At 33.6% G+C, this 17,627-nt stretch overlaps 1 protein-coding gene and 1 long non-coding RNA gene across 2 annotated transcripts; one reads left to right on the top strand and one right to left on the bottom strand.

Annotated features, from left to right (window-relative positions):
- Positions 1-2,605: 2,605 nt before the first annotated feature.
- On the bottom strand, positions 2,606-4,154 carry LOC140046207 (uncharacterized). The gene is made up of 3 exons (XR_011844747.1): positions 4,049-4,154; positions 2,918-3,267; positions 2,606-2,835 (listed from the first exon to the last, which is right to left on the bottom strand). It is a non-coding gene; the product is annotated as an uncharacterized lncRNA (long non-coding RNA).
- A 1,333-nt stretch (positions 4,155-5,487) lies between these two features.
- LOC140055330 (uncharacterized) lies at positions 5,488-15,689 on the top strand. Its single transcript, XM_072100650.1, has 14 exons — positions 5,488-5,615; positions 5,988-6,120; positions 6,598-6,818; positions 7,130-7,213; positions 7,783-7,956; positions 8,377-8,597; positions 8,903-9,085; positions 9,347-9,535; positions 9,790-9,896; positions 10,702-10,818; positions 11,985-12,135; positions 13,108-13,251; positions 14,992-15,115; positions 15,409-15,689. Exons 2-14 carry the CDS (start codon positions 5,994-5,996, stop codon positions 15,568-15,570), a joined length of 2,004 nt encoding a protein of 667 aa, XP_071956751.1. The 5' UTR covers positions 5,488-5,615; positions 5,988-5,993; the 3' UTR covers positions 15,571-15,689.
- The last annotated feature ends 1,938 nt before the right edge of the window (positions 15,690-17,627 follow it).

Genomic DNA, 17,627 nt, shown 5'->3' with positions numbered 1-17,627 from the left:
GTATTATTATGGCAGCATACCAGTGCCGGTCACCGACGAATTGAAAGTAGATATAGCACAAGATGTCTTGTTTCACGAAAGGTACGATCTAATTGTTGATATGTAATACTGTTGAGGAAGGCTTAAACACTATTTCTATAATACACAGAAAACCCATCCAAGTTTGAGGGGAAGTGCCAAGAAGAGCAGGCTACAGTGTTGTTCTAGCGTACCCATCCATCAACAAAACTCCTTCTGACAATCCAATTCTTGGGAAGTGTGTGGGAGAGCATAAAGATTAAAAATTAAAAAAATTATTTTGTCTCTGAGTAGTACAGTAACTTTTAATTTAATTTTGATTTCAATTATCATTAACAATAACATTAATTTCATCTTAACGTGTTTTGTATTTTAGGACACAAAGCCACAAAAAAAAAATGTTGATGCTGATGTTGTTCAACTATTTCGATTTGGAAAAACACATTAACAACTTTAACCGAAATCCAAATTCATACAAATCCAAATCGAAATAGGCAATTGCTGCTACCGACCATATTAATGGGAGATTGCAGGAGAACAAAAGACAAAGTGTTTCGACACCTCTTATTTGTTTTCAAGGTCTTCGGATGAATCTAAAACACCAGAAATATGGATGGAAAATAACATCAAGAAACCAGTTCCGCCAGTTAAGCCTCCACCTCAAGACTCAAGAAGACCCCAATACCTGGGGAAAACATCCGGAGAAATTACAAACAAAAGTTAGTGTTTAGTAATGCACAAGGTATTATGTTTTTTTGTGTTTTGATATACATGTCTAAACACCTCTAATTTCGTTTTAAAGGTCTTTTGAGAGAATCTACAGCTCCAGAAAATAACATCAAGAAGAAGCCAGTTCCGCCAGTTAAGCCTCCACATCAAGACTCGGGAAGACCCCAAATAGGCCTACCTGAGGCAAACATCCGAGGGAGAAAGTACAAACAAAAGTTAGCTGCACAAGGTATAAGCAGTCTTTATTAACAACATTTTGTGTGCGTGTGTTTTCACTTATTTCGTTTTCAAGGTCTAAAACACTAGAAATAAAGATGGAAAATAAGAAGCCACTTTTGCCAGTTTCAAGGTCCTGGGGAGAATCTAAAACACCAGAAATATGGATGGAAAATAACATCAAGAAGCCAGTTCCGCCAGTTAAGCCTCCACCTCAAGAAGAGTCCCAATACCTGGGGAAACCGAAAAAAAAAGGAATAGCAAGAGAAGAAAATACAAAACAAGATGTCAAGTACATTCAATTATTTAAATTAGGATTATGGAAGAGGACAAAATCGAATCAAATAAAATCTCACTCGTTTCTCCTACAACCAGTCATCAACCAATGTCGAAAAGGCACACTGGCTCCAACAGTTCAAGTCTATGGAAAACAGCAAAAGAAGAAAACACAAACAAAAGTTCGCGTTTACCTGCACACAAAATATTTTTTTGGGTGCGTTTTTGGCACACATGTTTAAATACTCCAGAAGAGTGAGTGGCCGCAAAATAGGCCAAAATAAGTTCAAACAGTTTGGCGATAAAACACATGGTTCCGTTAAAGTCTGTAGCCGAATTGACAAGACGTCAACGTGAAGGCACAATAGTGCTTATGGAAAAGATCAGATGCGTTGGGCTGCAGCTCCATTAAATCTGCAGCCGACTTGACAAGACGTCAACGTGAAGGCACACTAGTGTTTATGGAAAAACTAAGATCAGATGTGTTGGGCTGCTGCTCCGTTGAATCTGCAGCCGAATTGACAAGACGTCAACGTGAACACACAATAGTGTTTATGGTAATATACAATCAGATGCGTTGGGCTGCAGCTTCGTTCACGTCTGCAGCCGAATTGACAAGACGCCAACGTGAACGAAAAATAATGTTTATGGAAAAAATCAGATAACATGTGTTGGGCTGCAGCTCCTTTGAAGTCTACAGCCAAATTGACAAGACGTCAACGTTAAGGCACAATATTGTTTTATAGAAAAGATATGATCAGATGAATGAATCAAAGTTTAAGTTTCACAAACTTTATTTTATCAAATATCAACATCTGTCTATAAAGGGAGATAGAAGAGGAAGATAAGATCAGATGTCGAGCTTTAGCCAGTATAGGGTTTCAATTTACCAGACATGGCAGTTAAAGCACCAAAAGCAAGCAAGTGTTTTTTAAATAGGAAGGTAAATATGGTTTATGCTGCAAAACAAGCCTCGTTTGAGGGCCACAGCCAAGGTGAGAAAATAGTGTATCTGAACCAGTGTGGTGCAAAGAAATGTATTATTTGTAGTCAATTTTCAACGTCAGAGCCTACTAGGTATTGATGCTAAATAACGTATTAAGTATTAAATTTCAACTTGGTCTCGGTAATACATTACTGTCTTGTCTTCAGTCAATGAAATATTAAAGTAGACCTACCGTCAATATAGGTGATACATATCTGCCAAAAAACCTGGAAATTAAATTAAGCTCACTACGACTGTGTTCATTCTCATAGAGATTGCTAGCAACTATACCCTAATTAATATCAGCCTGAAAGTAATTCTACCTTTTGAAACTTTTTTTTTAATCAAAAAAAAATATTCCTTGCTATAGAAAAATGTTCGAATTATCTGTTAGTTGTTAAAAAAGTTTTACTTAAAACTATGAGAAAAAATTATGATTAAGACTATATTGATATGGTTGAAAGTTTTAAGACAAATATAACGTAGGTGGTGTGCAGTCAGAAACCTACTGTAATAATTTGTATTTCCTCCTTCGGATGTTTGTCCCACATGGAGGCTTAACTGGCGGCGGAAGTGGCTTCTTTTCCATCTGTATTTCAGGTGTTTCAGACCTTGAAAACGAAATAAGAGTTGTTGACAAACACACAATGTTGTTAATAAGACTGCTTATACCTTGTGCATATAAACACTTACTTTTGTTTGTACTTTCTCCTTCGGATGTTTGCCCCAGGTATTGGGGGTCTTCCCTGACGTGGAGGCTTAACTGGTGGAACTGGCTTGATGTTATTTTCTGGTGCTGTAGACTCTCTCAAAGACCTTGAAAACGAAATAAAAGGTGCTTAGACATAATTATATGTATCAAAAACACACAAAAACAATGTTGTAAATAAAGACTGCTTAGGCCTATATAAAAGATTACTAATACTACGGCGTGCATGGATTTGAATTTCGGTCAAAAGTGGTTGTCCTTTTCCAAATCCCAATCGAAATAGCTGTACATATTCCACACTACAGCATCAAAGCTATATATTTGGCTTTGCGTCCTAAAATACAAAACATATTAAATGGATTTAATGAATGTTATTGTTAATTATAAATTTATTTAGGACCAACATAGGATAAATAATGACATGTGGGCTTAGGATAGGCCCTAATATAGTAATAAAACCTATAACTTTTAGGTTCACCATTCGTTTTAAGTTTGCATGAGGCCTAAGCCTGGGTCTACTATTGTGTTGATTGATGTTTGATCTTTCCATAAGTCTGCTTATACCTAGACCTAGCCTATATTTATATACTGTACACACTAAAACACTAGAAAAAACAACTTGGCATTAATAATACAAAACAATATGCATGGATGGCGTGTTTTTTTGTGTGTATAATTTAACTTAGCTTAGGCTATAGCCTACATTATCTACTAACTAGGCTAGGCCTAGGCTCTACACGCTATTAGTATTAAGATAGCTTCAAGTTAGAATAATTTACTCGGCCTACTACTACCTAGGCCTCAGGACTAGGCTTGTGTAAATAAATAAATAGGCCTCTATAGGGCTGGACCTGGACTATAGGCCGGCTGCACCAAAAAACATAATTCGGTACATGTAGGTATTTATACCTCCATGGCATGCATGGTGCATGGCAGTGGGCGGATCTTTGGTTGAGCCTAAACAAATTAAAAAGGGGCGACTGACTGGGCATGCAGCATCAAGTTGGTTAAAAAGTTAGGTTATTAAATGATATAAATTAATACCCATGATACGATAAATAGGCCTAGGCCTATAGAAATATTACTTACTATTTCTACAAACAAATTAGGCTTACCTGCTGGTAATTGGAGATTAATAATATCACAACTACCTAGGCCTAGGCTTGGTCTAGGCTAGGCCTAGGATGTTTAATTATTTTTCTATTCTTCTTTTTCAGTTGTTACACACCAAATGTAACTACGCGCGCACACACAGCGCGTTAATAGAGAAAGGTTGTGAAAACTTATGCCCAATCAGCGGTCACTTTTGTTGTGACGTTTGAAATTCAAGAGGGCGCTCTATCAATTTGGAAAACTACTAATGACAAAATATCATGTTTTAACGTACCGTATTATTCCAATAAACGCCTCGCTTTGAATAAAATTAAACGCCTCCATCAAATAACCACCCTTCCCCCATCCATAGACCATCCTTTATAATAAACGCCCCCTTCAAACAAATAATAAAATAACAGTTTACATAAATTTAAAAAGAAACATTTTAGAATTGAACTTTCCCCACTCCCTTTCTTCTACCGAAATAACAGATCCCTGTACTGTAGTTTAAATTTGTACTGGTTCTCTGTCGAAAATTTGAGTCCAACATTCTCCTCCAAAACTAAAAAAGATGACTCAAGCTAATAGTTACAGAGCAGGACAATACTCGGCCCCCAACTTTATAAAGGATGAAAACTAGATAATCTAAAACTTCACACAGATGATCAAAACATTTACATCGTATTAGCTTCTTGACAAAATCGCATTGAATGATTTCATAGTAGGCCTACCGTCTTAATATTTTCGTTATGTGTCGAAGCAAATCATTATATGTCCTGGCACTGTCGCAATAATTCGTAATACTGCTGTGTCGCGAAGTTATCGTAACAATATCGTATCTCCATCGTGCGACCATCAACAGATCATGAAAACGTTTCAATACAAACGACTACGATTTATGTAATTTCTAATTCGTGTTTATTTGTAGCCAAATACGTGCATGTGGGCAAACAATAAAAAGAAATCACGTTTTAAATTACATATACTTACTTTTAATTCTAATTTAAGAGAACCTTTTGCAATGTTTTGTTTTATGTTATACAACTATTTTAAATATTTTCTTTTACAATTATTTAAAATTTATTTTAATATCTTATCTTGCAAATAACATTTTTTACGAATAAAGTATAATTATCATGTACAGTACTGAATGTTAAATTGTTATTTTATTCAATCAAACAAAATAACATACAGTACTGTACATGATAATTATATTTTATTCGTAAAAAATGTCTTATTATCAAAAATGTTCTTCCTTTGCAAGATAAGATATTAAAATGAATTTTAAATAATTGTTAAAAGAAAATGTTTAAAATACTTGTAGAACAATTAACATAAAACAAAAATGAGTCGTATTGTCAAATACGACTGGGATGTGTAGTCTATCAAAACTTCCTGGATGATGGCGCGCGTGTGACGTGTACGTGCGCGAGATCATCATCATCCACACACTCAACACGTCGTCACGACACATGTTTGTTATTTTGTTGCGGTGCGGCCGGTTGTGTAGGATTAAAATAAAAGTTCTGTGGCCGTAATTTTGATTTCTTTGTTCGAATTAACGATGCTAGTCGGCATAATATAAATGTAAGCATATTTTTAACGCATTATTTAATAGGCCTAGGCAACCTCCTACTACAGTTAGAGAGCTTCTCTCTCTTCTCTCCTGTCGATTCTGGTTGGTGGTGATTGCATGCCATAAACAGTCGAGTCACAAATAAACCGACGCAGACCTCTAATTCTCGAGGCTTGTCGAGCTGTCCTACTACACTACTACTACTACTACTACTACTACTACTACTACTACTACTACTACTACTACTACTACTACTACTACTACTACTACTATTATTATTAATAGAGGCCTATACCTATATGTAGTTTTAGCGTCTCAGGTTCAATAAAAAAAATCCTGGATTCGCCCTGTAATTTGTTATTTTAATATTCATTATACTTTAGATTCAAATGGGAATTTTATCGATTAACAATGCTGCACATTTCAACAACATTGCCAATTTGGTTATTCAAGGACCTGCTATTCAGTCTCAACATGTCACTGCCTCCTTGAAGCAGAACTATAAAACACCAAAAGGTAAGCTGATCTAGTTACAAGCTAGTAACTAGGCCTAGAACAAGGGCTTAGAAATTGTAAGGAATTAAAGCATTATAAAGAAGAAACACATTTATATTCTCTGCAGCAGCCGGGAAAAATTTCCTTTTAAAATTATTATTGTTTGGCAATATTGCTAATCAAACTGATTTTTTAGTCGAGAAACATAGTTTTCTAATCTATCGTATTTTTATATATATTTCTACAATTGTGTAGCAAGAAGGTTGTTTTGTATAGCTTTTTGCTATGCTACACTGGCGAAATTATTCCCTGGCAGCCATTTATAAATAAATATTAATTGAAAATGAAGCAGTTACAGTAGGCCTACTATCCAACTTGACCATGCTTTAGGTAAATGGTACCATTGAATAAAAAAGAATTAAATATCTATTAACAAATTAAATACAATGACAATACATTTTTATTTGATCAATAATTGTAATACAAATAAATTTACAGAAGAAGTTTACAACTCTGAGCTTTATCAGCGAAGAACATCGACTGAACTTGTGTCCAGTTATGACGACAACATCTGGTCAGGACACTATCAGAGACGCAAGGCACAGCGTAAAGATGGGTTTTTTACACCCCAACACAGACCTTACCAAACTATTGGACAGATTCAACTCAACTCAAAGGAACTGGTAGCAGATGTGTTTGAAGAAGGATTTTCAAATAGGGTATTATTGGAGATAATTAGTCAACAAAATCTCCATTCTTTAAAGTAAACCTGTAAACTAATAGAACTTCAGTTTACTTCAATTTCAACAGAAACAGGGCCATAGCCAGCATGAGGCAGATGAAGCACTTGCTTCATCTGACATTTTCAATTTTCATTACCCACTCCAATTCCCCATCAGAGATCGTCATATTTTATATTAATAATTATATTTAAAGCATCTCAGCTTTGTCTGTTTTTAATCTTCAGAAATTATTTTCTTTATATTCCAAATCAAATATTACTGTTTTTATTTATGTGTATGAATTAAAGTTTAGAATTCATGATCATCCACCTACAAAACCATGCATCAAATCACAAGGAGACATCGACAAGCCTACAAAAGGCTGGAATAAGGTAAGTAATAGGAAAATCGAAACCACCTGGTTTTATGCTGGAATGTATGAATATGATGTGGAAATAGAACATGTAAATATTCATCTTCTGTTTGGTATACAGATGCCCTTATAGACCTGTGGTCTTTCATGGTATAATCAAGTCCAATTGGAACTTTTTTTGCTTCGTTTCTCCCAATACTCAACTACTTTACTTTGTTCCAGGACTCATACATTTGCTCTGCTATATCTTTATGAGGTTTTCTTCCCTTTTTTAAATCTGAGAATTTAAAAAAATGAAAACTTCATTCTTTAGTTTAATTGATGCCTTAAGTATCTCTAAATCTAAAAAATTGCAAACAAAAGTTTTTTATTTAAAAGACTTAAAAATATTGTAGGACGATGTTCAAGATGTTGATAACTTAGTATGTGTAAATATAGAATAAAAATTTGAAAACAAAAGGTTGTTATTTAAAAGTTAAAAACATTGTAGGACGATGTTTAAGATGTTGATGCCGTGGTATGTCTAAATCTAGAATGAAAAATTTAAAACAAAAAAGTTGTTATTTAAAAGAGTTAAAAATATTGTAGGAAGATGTTCAAGATGATGATTTGTCTAAAGACAAAAGCAAACAAAATGAGAAGGACTTGGCCAACCAGACAGCAGGGTTGACATACATTCAACGTCAACTGAATGATCTTGAAATCACCATAGCACGTACAAAAGCAGGACAGCAGTTTCAAACCACAATACAGGATATTGAAGTAAGTTAAATTAGTTAAGGCCCATTTACACTAGGACGATATTATTGTTATCGTCCTAGTGTAAATGGGTCTTTGTTCTAAGGATGGCAGATGAAGCTTATTGAACCTTTTTGGCACAGGCCGATAAGTCGACTTCCTGAGAAGTCTTTTCCCACCAAATCTAGTACATCTTTATCTACTCTAGTAGTCTACATCAATGCACCAATGACTGGCGGTAATATCTAGTACATTATTGGGTAACCCTCCAGCAATGTTCTTCTGTCATATGCCATTCATTCTCGCTGGAATTGCCTGAATCAAGACACTGTACATCATACAATATATATTTAGTCTTTTGTATTTGTTTGTAATTCCTTCATAAAGTTTCCATAAAGTAAAGAAAGTTTGCTTTATGTGTAACAATATTTTTAAATTCTGTAGCATCAGCGTGAACTTGCAGAATGTAACCAATCACAGACTCAGGTAATAAGCTTCTGTGCCCCAACTTCACCGTCCTTCATCCTACGATCTTCGTCACGGCTATCAAAAGGCAGCAAACATACTAGCTCATGCATCATGTCCACAGACTCAGTAAGAAGTGGTGCATCAACATCATCAACAGCAGCCAAACCAGTGGAAGATCACGAGGAAGAATTAGCAAGGTAAAATAAATCATAGAATTACTGGTTAACTTGGCTGGCACTAAAACCTGAAATAAAACATTGAAATGTGCATTTCCTGTAGCTACTAGTGTTGTTTTATAATCTTTCCAGTACAATTCCAGTAAACTCGATACCCCATGTATTAAATAAACAACAAACACTCCCTCTTATAATATAGATACCAATTTTCTGAATACAAACTTTAGCCTACAATGACAAATTCTGTTCGAACAGACGCTCTACAAAATATAGGCATATAACATTCTAAATCAAGGTATTAAACTAAAAACTCAACTTTCTTGAAGGCTTGTCAGTCAAAGGAAGAAGAAGGCAGAGTTAAATCGTATCCGTTGTATCATTATGGTTCTCAATGCTCTTCACAACATGAAAACAAGAGATATACGATCTCGTGTTCCTCTTTCTCACGAGACAGTCAATTTTCTGTTCCGTGATGTTATCTTAGATATCCATGGTAGACCAGTTGTCAGGTAAGAACGAATCCTGTAAACCTTGTACAGTTTTGAACCCCTAATGAGGACACCATAGTGACTCATCAAAGAATCCCATTAAAAGGGGTTGGCCATTTAAAAAACATATATTTCCTCTTGTTTATTTTACAAAAAAGTGTTTCCTAAATCCTATTTTCATTTTCAATTGTTTTATATATTGTGCAGTTTTGATTGAAAATAGACTCTCACAGCATCTATGCAATAAATCTTGAAAAAAGGGATCTTTATTTACATTTTCAGTCGGCCTACATTTCGTGGCCACCCGCAAATGGAGAAAATACAATCAACTGAAACGTTAATGTCACATGACTCTGGTGGTCAAGGTCACATGTCAAGAGTGATGTTAAAAAATGGCAGTGGTATGGTTGGACGAGCCCCTAGCAGGAGTGACAGACCAGGTTCCACGACATCTCCACAAAACTGGAAAAAGTGTGCAAAATGATTAATATTACTATTACTCCTATAAAAAAAAGCTTTCAAGGTTAAGATTGATTATATTTCTCCAAGATAAAACACAAAATATAGTTTCCTTCAAGGTTGGTTTCCTTTAAATGAGTCGGTGGTAGTGATTCAAAATAATTAAGTAGTTATACTTAAAAACGCGTAGAATAATAGCCATATAAATTCTGAATCATCACAATGTATAAGCTGTAAGAAATCTTTTTTTTCTCACTAAATCAAAGGTATAAGTCCAATAAACGTAGTGAGCGTATGATAGAAACATGGGATGATTTCTTGGCATTCCAAACACATGGAGGTCAGCATAGGTCAAGTATGGCTCCAAATACAGGTAGGTGTTCACCAAACTATCCTGAAATGTTAATTCAGTAAAGGGTATATACAAAAGTACAGTAGGTGCTACGTGTCAAAAATATTTTGAAGGGGGATCAGTGGTAAAATTTAAATGACAGGTGGTGGTGTGTCTTCAATTAATCAGTGCCATAATGGCTATGATCACTAAACCCAGGGGCCCGGACCTTACCGGAGCCCCTGAGCAGGGCCCAAAGGAAACAACAAGCTTTCAAATACCGTAAAACCTCGAAAAGAAGCCCATGGGCTTAAACCTCGAAAAGAAGCCCATCTCGAAAAGAGGCCCCCCTCTACAGTTTGCACTAAGTACTCTCGAAAAGAAGCCCATCTCGAAATGAAGCCCCCTGGGCTTCTTTTCAAGATAGTACGGGCTTCATTTCGAGACAGACTACTCATACTGTATTGAGATGATGACGAAATTATTGTATTTGACGGTGAATCATAGGACTGTTTTTTTGTTTTTTTATATTGTTTTTTAATTGGTATATTAAACATAATTTCATGGTTGAAAAAATGTCTCAAAAGTCACATTATTGTAGTAGAAATTCACAAAATTTACAGCATTCATTTCGAAAAGAAGCCCTCCTCTACAGTTTGCAAAAGTACTCTCGAAAAGAAGCCCATCTCGAAAAGAAGCCCATCCAAGAGCACTAAAAAAAGAAGCCCATGGGCTTCTTTTCGAGGTTTTACGGTATGTGAAAAAGGCTAAAAACGACCACTTAGGGTCTCTAACCCAGGAGTCTGGGTTCTCTGCGTTACACCACTAAACCTTTTTTCATTTGTAGCTGCCCATCAGGTTGTAACCAGTCAATACAGACAACAAGTACATTCCACGACAGAAAAGAACCCGCATAAACCTACATTTTGGATGACGGTCTCACAATCAAACTCTGATCTGAAAGGTTAGTGTCTTGGAATTACATAAAGTACAGTAACCAGTGGTGGATCCACACACAGGGTCTAAAAAGTTGCTCAACAAAAACCTAATGTTGTCTTTTGGGAATTGCATTTTTCGAAATTTGGTGGATCTATGGTAAACCAAACTACAACTTGATTAGCTTAATTTAAGTTGCAAACTGATAATCATCATTCTACCAAAAAAAAAAATCAAAAAAAAGGTTCTGCCATAATCCAAGCAGGATGTGGGGGGGAAAAGTTGGAGGGGAAACGCAGTACAATTCCGACACACAATGCACGTCGTATGTATTTATGCAAAATTAAAAATTATAATGATAGTAAACCTCTTCAAAAGTTGATTGTAGTTGAGTGCAATAACCTTTTAATTTTTTAAAAACACATTTTCTGACCATATGACAAATTAATTAGGTATTTTATGTATTTATTAAATATATTTTTTTTCACATTTTTAATGGTACTTATTGATAAATGAGAAATAAATAAATTTTTATTTATTAAACACTGAAACTATGATTTTTGCCAAAATAATAATTGCAGATTTATGTTATGTTTATTTACATGGAAAACGGCCTTACATTTACAGCTATACTAAACTTACCCATAGTTTCTGATTTGACTTCCTGTTGAGGTGAATCTCAGGAGAATTCAATAGACATTAAGTGGATCTTCTCGGTTATCTCAACATATCCTGTCCTGTCTGTCGTTTTACAAGATAATAATAATAGTAACATTTATTCGGCATGTTATCAAGCACAATCGTGCCAGAACAAGTCATAGGCCTGAACAGATTTAGAGAGTGAGAGTGGTTAAGACAGTGGAACCGTAATTAGGTAGCCATAACATCGGCAAGGGTTCGAGGCTTATTCGCTCCATGGTTTTACCACCTGTTGGTCCCATCCTTCACTAATGTACATCTTATTGAGAAGTTGAAGAAATAAACAAATTTACCTGCTCTTGCTCCAACAAGATTTTGGAAACTGCTAGACTTCAATAATTTACACTATTGATAATTTAAATGCAATTGTAAACTTTCTAACCAAAATATTCCAAACACTACGACTTTTAGGCTATAGCTTACCTTCTTGTAATTTACAATGTGAATTGATACTATTTTTATTCAATCCCTTTTGAAGTATACTTTTTCTTGCAGCGAGCCATTCCAATAAAAGTGGTGTAGATACAAAAGCCAAAGAAAAGAAGAGAGATCCACATGATATACTGATATCATTCAATGACAACTTCAAAAACCTTCAAAGAAAATTAGTGAAAGAGGTGAACACCGACCTGCAAAGACTGAACAGGTGACAATTCTATTTTAATGTAAAATGATATTTATCTGTGACTTGCAAAGTTAAGCTCTGTCTATACTATCAGACAAAAAAATGTGATATGCCCATATATGGACACGATGATGTCACAGCACTACCATATAGCAGATCACACTTTTTTCTTCAATAGTTTGAGAGTGTAGACAGAGCTTTCTAGTAAGCTTATTAGAAATTAACTTGTGCAAAATTCAATGTGTGCATACTGTAGAGGAACTTTATTTTGTGATGCATAATTCTGTCATGAAATATATCAATTCATAGGCAAGTTAATAGCAAGGATTCTCATTGTTACTTTAATTCTGAATTTCTTTTGCTATGATTGGACTTTGGACTATTCTATTTCATGTTCAAATGAGGTTTTTTTTAAATTCATAAGTAATTAGAGTAGTCATTTACCTTAACAATTCAGCCTGGCATTATACAGTAACAATACAGTAAAATCAAATTGATATTCATTGACTCCGAGTATATCAAATCTCTAAAGAGATTGTTTTTATTATTGCATATCAATGAACCAGATAGTTAATTAACTTAAGTATGTTACCCAATTTTATGTTGCGCTACAAATAATAATAATAATATAATACTTATTCATGATTAATATTTTAAGCTCGAATGCAAATACTGTATAGACGGAAACATAGAGTGTTATTAGGAATTTGGGTTTTTAAAAATAAAAAAAAATTAGTAATATTAGTATACAATAATGCTTGGTTTTCAAAATGTTTGTGCACCAAAGGCTTTCAAAAACCCACGTAGAAAATAAAAACATTGGTAAGAATATCAAACCCTTTATAAATGTAGATTACAAGTTTTATAAAAAAAAGTCTTTATAATTAAATATTCATTGAAATCCATTTCAATTTATCTTGCCTGAATAAAAAGAAAATCCATCTCCACTACAGAAACCAGGTTTCCTCCACTATTTTGATTTATTTTTGACAGGGATCGATGCAAACGGTTTCGGCAGAAGTTCCATAATCTGACATTGACAGCGCTATTTGAAAAGACTCTGCAGAATATGAGAGATGCTGTTGTTAGAAAGGCAACACCAGATGATGTAAAATTTGAAATTAAACCCTCAAAATGGTAAATCATTTACAATTTGTTGTAATTTTTTATTGAGAATTCTGTTACTGCAATCTATGTTCTACTAATGTAGAGCAAGCCACAAGAGTATAATTGTTCCCACTTTCAGTTGACGTGGCTTCATTGTCAAAAGAATTCAAAATAACATTCTGTAGTTTTACCTAGAAAAGAACTAGTCATGAAAAATATTTGTGCCCATTGAAATCTTATAAACTAATGAATTAAAGTTGCATGGGTTGCGTCGTAAGAATTAAAGATGCACTTTAAATAATAGATATAATGTGCTTACCTGAATATAATCTATGTTTGTAAACTCCTTTTGAACAAAACCATAGCTTGCACATGGTCCCAGTACATTCCTAACTACATTTTTAAAGGGCATTCCAATACAGGTACTGTACCCGATTTTCCAGAAAACTAAACTAGCGAGCAGGCCAAAGAAATTCAATTTTGGCCATTTTTCACACAAGACTTCAAATATGGATATTTTCCCTTCACTGACAGATTTTAGAGTTTCATTTCTGTTAAAATTGAGTGATAACATATATTTATATGTTGAAATTCCTTTATGTTAAAGATGTATTGTCCCTTTGACTAATTCCAAAAAAATAAAAAATAAAAGATTTCGAAAAAAAGTGGGTTATTTTGAAGTATCATATCATTTAACTGAAATACAGACGTTTTTTTGTTCAAAAAATAACTTTGACTTCCAGTTAAAGTTTTCGATCAAAACATATCTCATAATGCAACGCGCTTGTTTGGCTACTCTGTATGCATATTCATAAAACTTCCTTGCGATCTGTGTGAAAACACCTTCTCAACCGTGCAAGTTGTAAACAATCCTAATTAGCATCATGCATAATGCATACTCATGGTTTGAAATTTTTGTTTACTTTCGCTCGCGACGAAATGTAATAAAATTAATTTACCTTTTAATTACGTAAACTTGTTGTTTTTGGCTCGAATTTTCGACTTAAAGTGAATAACTTTAATATTACTTTGATATGGCAGATTTAAATTTAGAATATTGACCTTCATTTTTTTGTGTTTCAAGGGACAATACATCTTTAATATTTATTTATCTAGGTATATACTTTTTTATGTTGTGGTGAAAGTTTGAATTGAAATCAATACTTCATTTGCGCAGTGCTTTAAAGAATGTTAACAAAACAAATAATGAAATTAGATTGCATGCTCAAGGCTTCTCCAGGTATGCAACTTGCAACATCAAAATATTGATTTTGCAAATAATTAATCTCATCTTTCATAATTTGATCCTGTTAATAAACAAACATCTTTGATGCTCTGGCCATTTGAGAGAGCTTTTTGAATCACCTCTTAAATAAAAAGCTATGAAACATTAATTTATTAACAATAAGGCCCTACTGAAAGTATAAAAGTGTAATTCTGTGGAAGATCCAGAGGCTGTATTTCCCAATTACACTTTTTTAGGCTAAGAAATATTATCTACTGTATACTTAAAATACAGGTTTATATATCGCATTATGTAAAAGCTTAAATATGCTAGTAGATAGTAAAAATATAATGCCAGAAAACTAAACAAAAATGTATGAGTTAAAAAGGGCGAGTTTTAAAAGCTTCCTTAAAATATGCAATTAAAGTTGCCCGACATAGATGTAAATAATTCAAAAGGGAGGCAGAGGTTTATACATACAAAATTAACAACTACCAATAGTTTTTATATAATAAGTGAATCATAAATATAATATCTTTTTCCAGGTATACTGATCTACAGTACGAGATTGAGTCAAGTGTTGGAAAAGATGACCCAGACGTTCAGTATATTCTACATAGATTATCTAGATTCTCACTGGAGGATAGTAGATCAATTTCAAACGCAAAGGTAATTCGAAGTTAATCTTCATAGGCTCAGTGAGGGAGAAAAGGTCAGGTCTTCTGACAGCAGGCCAGGGTACTGTAGGGCACAATTATACAGTATGTTTGTGAACCGAAAGCACAAATGGTCTGGTAGGACGATGCAGAAGATTCCAGGTTCAAATCATGGTTGAGGTGGCTTTTTCTTAATAGAGGAAAGATACCCATCCTCCACTGCTGCTCATGGTTACATAAGTAATGCTTGCCCCTAGACAATTCTTTTTATTTAAAAGGCTCTTGTAAATGTATTTCTTATTTCAGGAGAAGCTGTGTTTATTGGTCATGTCTATTCCGGCTGTTGATCTCCTAACGGTTGCAATGCAACAAGCCATCCGTTTCATCCTCGAGAAAATCCTGGATGCCCTGCCAACAGCATTTCCATCTTGGCTAAATCATCGCAAACTGCCATTAATTGTTAATTAATAAATATTAAATTAATATTTAAATTAATTATTAACCATATTTTATTATTAAATGATATGTGCTTTAATTATTTTGATATTTTTATTAACGAATATGCAATAAATTGAGGCAATACAGAACAACCAGTAAGAAATATTGTTTTCATTAATTTATTATTAATAGTCATCAATAAATATTTATAATAACATTGTAACTCTTAACAATTTAACACACCATTCAACCTCTTATTTTATTAAATAATTTTCACTGAACATTCAGGTAACACACCGATTTGTATATTCACACTATAATGTAATTCTATTATTATAAGAGGGAAATTTAGTTGGGTATAAAATCAGTTTAGGAGCATTAAATTACTTATGCTAAATGCTATACAAAGAATCTTCTCAATGTTTATGTTGCTATTAATTCCTGCCGTATTTATAATTTCAAACACAAGTTAAATTTATGAGAATACTAAAAAAGAATTGTTTACATTCTATAGCCAACTACTGTACACAACCAATTTTGAGTGATGTCATCGCAGTTCACAATTTCTGTATACAAAACAGATGTTAAAACAAAGATAATTGGCCTATATATAGTATAATGTTTGTTTGCTGTCAAGTTTTATCTATTTTAAATTTAGAAATGCAATGACCAATATGGGGATGGGACAATTTTTTTGTTGACAAATTTAAACAATGATAATACACAAACATATGTATTATTTATTCCTATTAAAATTTAAAAGAAAATTTAATATTTTTATTCGTATTTGGCTAAATTATTTACGACAGCAGACAGGAAACGAACCAAGATTTTTTTCTAGACAATATGACGAAATGTCTTCAAACTATGTTTTAATTTACCATCAATATTTGGTAAGCAAGTTTGTCTCCCATTTATATAGATTTACCCCAGTATCATAGAAAATTTCACATGTACTGTATCACCTAGTATCAAAGACCAAATTGTAATATTTATTACAGGCACCATGAAATACTGTAATAATACAGATTTCTCCTATGATACTGGGGAACTACTTATGTGGGGAATTCTGTCTAGTTTTGTTCTAAATTAACACATCATATTAAAACCTATGAATACAAAGATCATTGAAACCGAAATACATTGTGTAACCTATGTATTATATTTGAAATTAAATGTGTAACTCACTGTAGCATTAAAGTGGTCTGCATTAATACAAACAAATTAGTGTACTGTACTAAACAGTCCGGCTAAACAGGGCATGGAAGATCATCTAATAATAATAATGATAATAGGGCATCATTCTTTCAATTAACAAAATTAACTTAATGAAAACTATAAACACTACAAAATTTTTTTTTTAATTGCCCCGTGTGGGATGATTAAAGAATTTTGAATTGAATTGAATTGAAAATTACTGTAGGTAGAGCGTTATAGTGATATGTATTAGGTAGCCCCATGCAAAAAGTACAAAATTCACTACACCTCCATGAGATCAATTCCCTAATTTTTTATTTACAAGTCCACAAGCATTTTGCTAGCCAAAACGAACATTAAAACATTATTATTAACTGTAGCCTAGAGTGGTAAGGAACACAAGCCTAACTTCACAAAACTACATTCTAAAAATGAATATCATACTGTGTAAATATTAGATCCTTGAGACAAATACTGTTACTGTAGGGCCTACTGCTCAACAGTACATGAACACTTTCTTGTGAACACTTTTGCAATTATTATAGGTGGGACCCGAAACCACAACCTCTAGATCATCTGCGTGGTCGCAATATACCGAGTATTCAGTAAGAATTAGGTCAGAAAGTTAAGAAAAACCCATGACTGTCACTTTACAGTACTTAGCTCCCTGATGCAGTCACTCAGTAGAAGTTATTATCACTGAGTTGATTGGTAGGATACATTTTTATAGGTTGAGTATATCAAACAGTGTTTTTCATACTGTTGAAGAATTTTAGATTTTTATTTGAAACTATTATTTGTCATTTTCTTGAAAGATTGAGTAAGAAATTTGGCACTCTCAAAAAGAAATTTGCAATAAACTAACTTTATAAAGGATACAATTATATCAA

The sequence above is a fragment of the Antedon mediterranea genome, chromosome 1 (assembly GCF_964355755.1).
Source record: "Antedon mediterranea chromosome 1, ecAntMedi1.1, whole genome shotgun sequence".
NCBI lineage: Eukaryota > Metazoa > Echinodermata > Crinoidea > Comatulida > Antedonidae > Antedon > Antedon mediterranea.
The sequence above is the reverse complement of the archived record's forward strand: the minus strand, read 5'-3'. Positions and strand labels throughout refer to the sequence as shown.